At 36.2% G+C, this 2,778-nt stretch overlaps 1 protein-coding gene across 1 annotated transcript; it reads left to right on the top strand.

The window, feature by feature from the left end:
- The first annotated feature begins 1,060 nt into the window (after nucleotides 1-1,060).
- On the top strand, nucleotides 1,061-2,152 carry TSHB (thyroid stimulating hormone subunit beta). The gene is made up of 2 exons (XM_032488213.1): nucleotides 1,061-1,391; nucleotides 1,821-2,152. The coding sequence occupies exons 1-2, from the start codon at nucleotides 1,230-1,232 to the stop codon at nucleotides 2,073-2,075; spliced, it is 417 nt and encodes a 138-aa protein (XP_032344104.1). The 5' UTR covers nucleotides 1,061-1,229; the 3' UTR covers nucleotides 2,076-2,152.
- Nucleotides 2,153-2,778: the final 626 nt, after the last annotated feature.

Here is a 2,778-nt window from a genome sequence, read left to right as displayed (position 1 = left end):
TTTATAATAGAATAATAAAACATGTTTGTGTTCAAAGATAATGCTACTCCATTAAGATGTCTATTTTCTTTTCTGACAATGATACTTGAAAAGGAAAAAAATCCAAATATACCTAGCTAACTGTACCATATTTCTAAGATGAAAAAAATCTTAATCTTTGAAGTGATCAACTTACAACCAAAAGTCTGGAATTTGATTACTCTCTCTCATTAGCGAAATTAAATAAGTCATAATATTACCTAGCTCATGACAATGTCCAGTTGACATTGGACACACTCTTCCTCAGGCAGGATTTGTTGAGATACATGTTCTCCTTCCTGAGGCATGGTGGATCCTTTTGTCTCCCATGCAGCTGAAACTTATTTTACTTTCCTGGCTAGCCTACGATGGACCTGTCACCCCTGATTGTATCACTCTCATTCTGTCAACCTATATTTTTGCCTCCATAATCTTCTTAAGATAATGAATTTCATATAATTTCTGAGTAAAATAACTTTATTTTTCCAACTCTATTTCTTTCAGTCTTAAAGGAATATCCTAAGGGTTGAGGAGGGTGGGGGTTTAGATATCTGGGTTAGCTGCTTAACATTAGTGGTAATTTTAGTTGACCTTTTTGAACTTTCTCTAGCCTCATCTTGCCTTTCTTGACAGGCAATATATAGCACATATACAAGATTTTTTACATTGAGCCGGTCCTGAAATTTGATTATGCATTTTCTTGGTTTCTTTGCCCTTTCTGATTATGACCAGTTCGTTAACCTTTTAAGCTATTTAACCAAAATTTTTAGAAAACCACATTTCTGAGAAAACCTTTACTGAAGTCTTTTAACTTACTTTTTATGGTGATAAAGGCAGGTATTTCAATTGTTTCCATTGAATGAATTATTTTCTACTTAATTAACATATGTGTCTCTGCCATTTTTCTGTGGTGTTTCAAGCTTGCCATTTCATTGCCCAGTGGAGCTAAATGGCACTTGCAAGCAGGACCTTCACTATGTGAGCTCTGACACTATGGAGTATATGGATCATAGCCACATCTAAGTGTATAAAGAAAGGTTATTGAGAGTATTTACTATGTAAAAACATCTAATATAGGGCCTAGGACAAAGTAGGCATTCAATAAATACATGTATATACACATACACACATTGTAGCTCTTTCCAAATGCCTCTTCTGAATGTCCTAAAGGATACATGTAATAGATACTTTAATTTTATCTTTGATTTAGCATGACTGCTATCTTCCTGATGTCCGTGCTTTTTGGCCTTGCATGTGGGCAAGCAATGTCTTTTTGTATTCCAACTGAGTATATGATGCATGTCGAAAGGAAAGAGTGTGCTTACTGCCTAACTATCAACACCACCATCTGTGCTGGATATTGTATGACACGGGTATGTAGTTCATCTCACTTCTTTTAGCTATAAATTAGAAAATGCTAGACTCAGAAAGAAAATGAGATAAACCACAAGCTTATTTCTAAAATCTAATGGTTATTGGCTCCCTAGAGGTAGAGTGCACAGATCACATTATCTACTCAACAGTATTGATACAGATAATTTTATAACAGTTTTACTTCCAGAATTTATTTAAACTTTATCTTATTCTCATGATATAGGATAAAACAGAGGGAGTGTCACTTTTTTCTGTATGGGATTTAATGTAGATATGTTGGGTTGTTATTTGGGAACAGAGCTAAGGAATCCTCCTCTAGTCCTATTTGTGACAAAGGAATATAAGTGAATTAATTTTTATCTGTTCCCATTATCTGTATGTTCCTAAAGCCTTATCACATTATGCTCCTTTTTTCCTTCTTTCCTCAGGATTTCAATGGCAAGCTGTTTCTTCCCAAATTTGCTCTGTCCCAGGATGTTTGTACTTATAGAGACTTCATGTACAAGACTGTAGAAATACCAGGATGCCCACACCATGTAACTCCTTATTTCTCCTACCCTGTAGCTGTGAGCTGTAAGTGTGGCAAGTGTGATACAGACTACAGTGACTGTATACAGGAGGCCGTCAAGATGAACTACTGCACCAAACCTCAGAAACCCCATGTGGTGGGATTGTCCATCTAACTTCAATAGTGATGTAATTTGCAATTTGGTTCAATATGTTTACCTGGAATAAAACTAATAAAATATCAATATATTTCACACCTTGTGTACATTTGAGTACTAGTTCATCCATACCCACACCCATTCATGTATTAGAAAGCTTAAGGGCTTTAGAAGAAAAGGTGAGTAAAAGAGCCATTCCAGCTCATATGAAGGATGGTTTCCACATGAAAGGGCAGAGTGCAGGTAAAATGGAGAACAGGGATGTGAAATACTAATGAAAGCCAGCCTTAAGCAGGTGCTTTTAACAGAGGGCCACGAGTTTTGTCTTGACCTAGAAAATGAATAAGGGAAGGCTACAGAGTAATGTGATCAGCAGCTGAAGAAACATATAACATCAGGGTACTGGAGACACCTACTTCCATAAGCTGACACAGGGCTGGTGTGGAGGTGGAGAGTAAGGAATATGTGAAATCTGCAATATACTACTTTATCCTGTCATTCAATGCACAAGATAAAACTTAACCAAAACTCAGTAAACACTATATTCTAATCTCTTTAATTACTCTGGTGGGCCAACTGACTTATGAAAGTTATACTCCAAAAGCCTAGAAAAGAGGCCACGATCATTTTACATGTAGAACTCTAAATCCTTTGTAGTCTTTCAGGTAATATGAGACACTTTCCTGCAACTTGTGCTGTTTTGGCTTTTGATGTCATGAAA

This window comes from Camelus ferus, chromosome 9 (assembly GCF_009834535.1).
Source record: "Camelus ferus isolate YT-003-E chromosome 9, BCGSAC_Cfer_1.0, whole genome shotgun sequence".
Lineage (NCBI taxonomy): Eukaryota > Metazoa > Chordata > Mammalia > Artiodactyla > Camelidae > Camelus > Camelus ferus.
This window is presented reverse-complemented; position numbering and strand designations above follow the sequence as displayed.

Bases quoted from the DNA above. Each gene is read 5' to 3' on its own strand.
- TSHB (XM_032488213.1), top strand. From the start codon at position 1,230: ATGACTGCTATCTTCCTGATGTCCGTGCTTTTTGGCCTTGCATGTGGG. The intron at 1,392-1,820 runs GTATGTAGTTCA...TTCTTTCCTCAG, and splicing joins CTGGATATTGTATGACACGG to GATTTCAATGGCAAGCTGTT.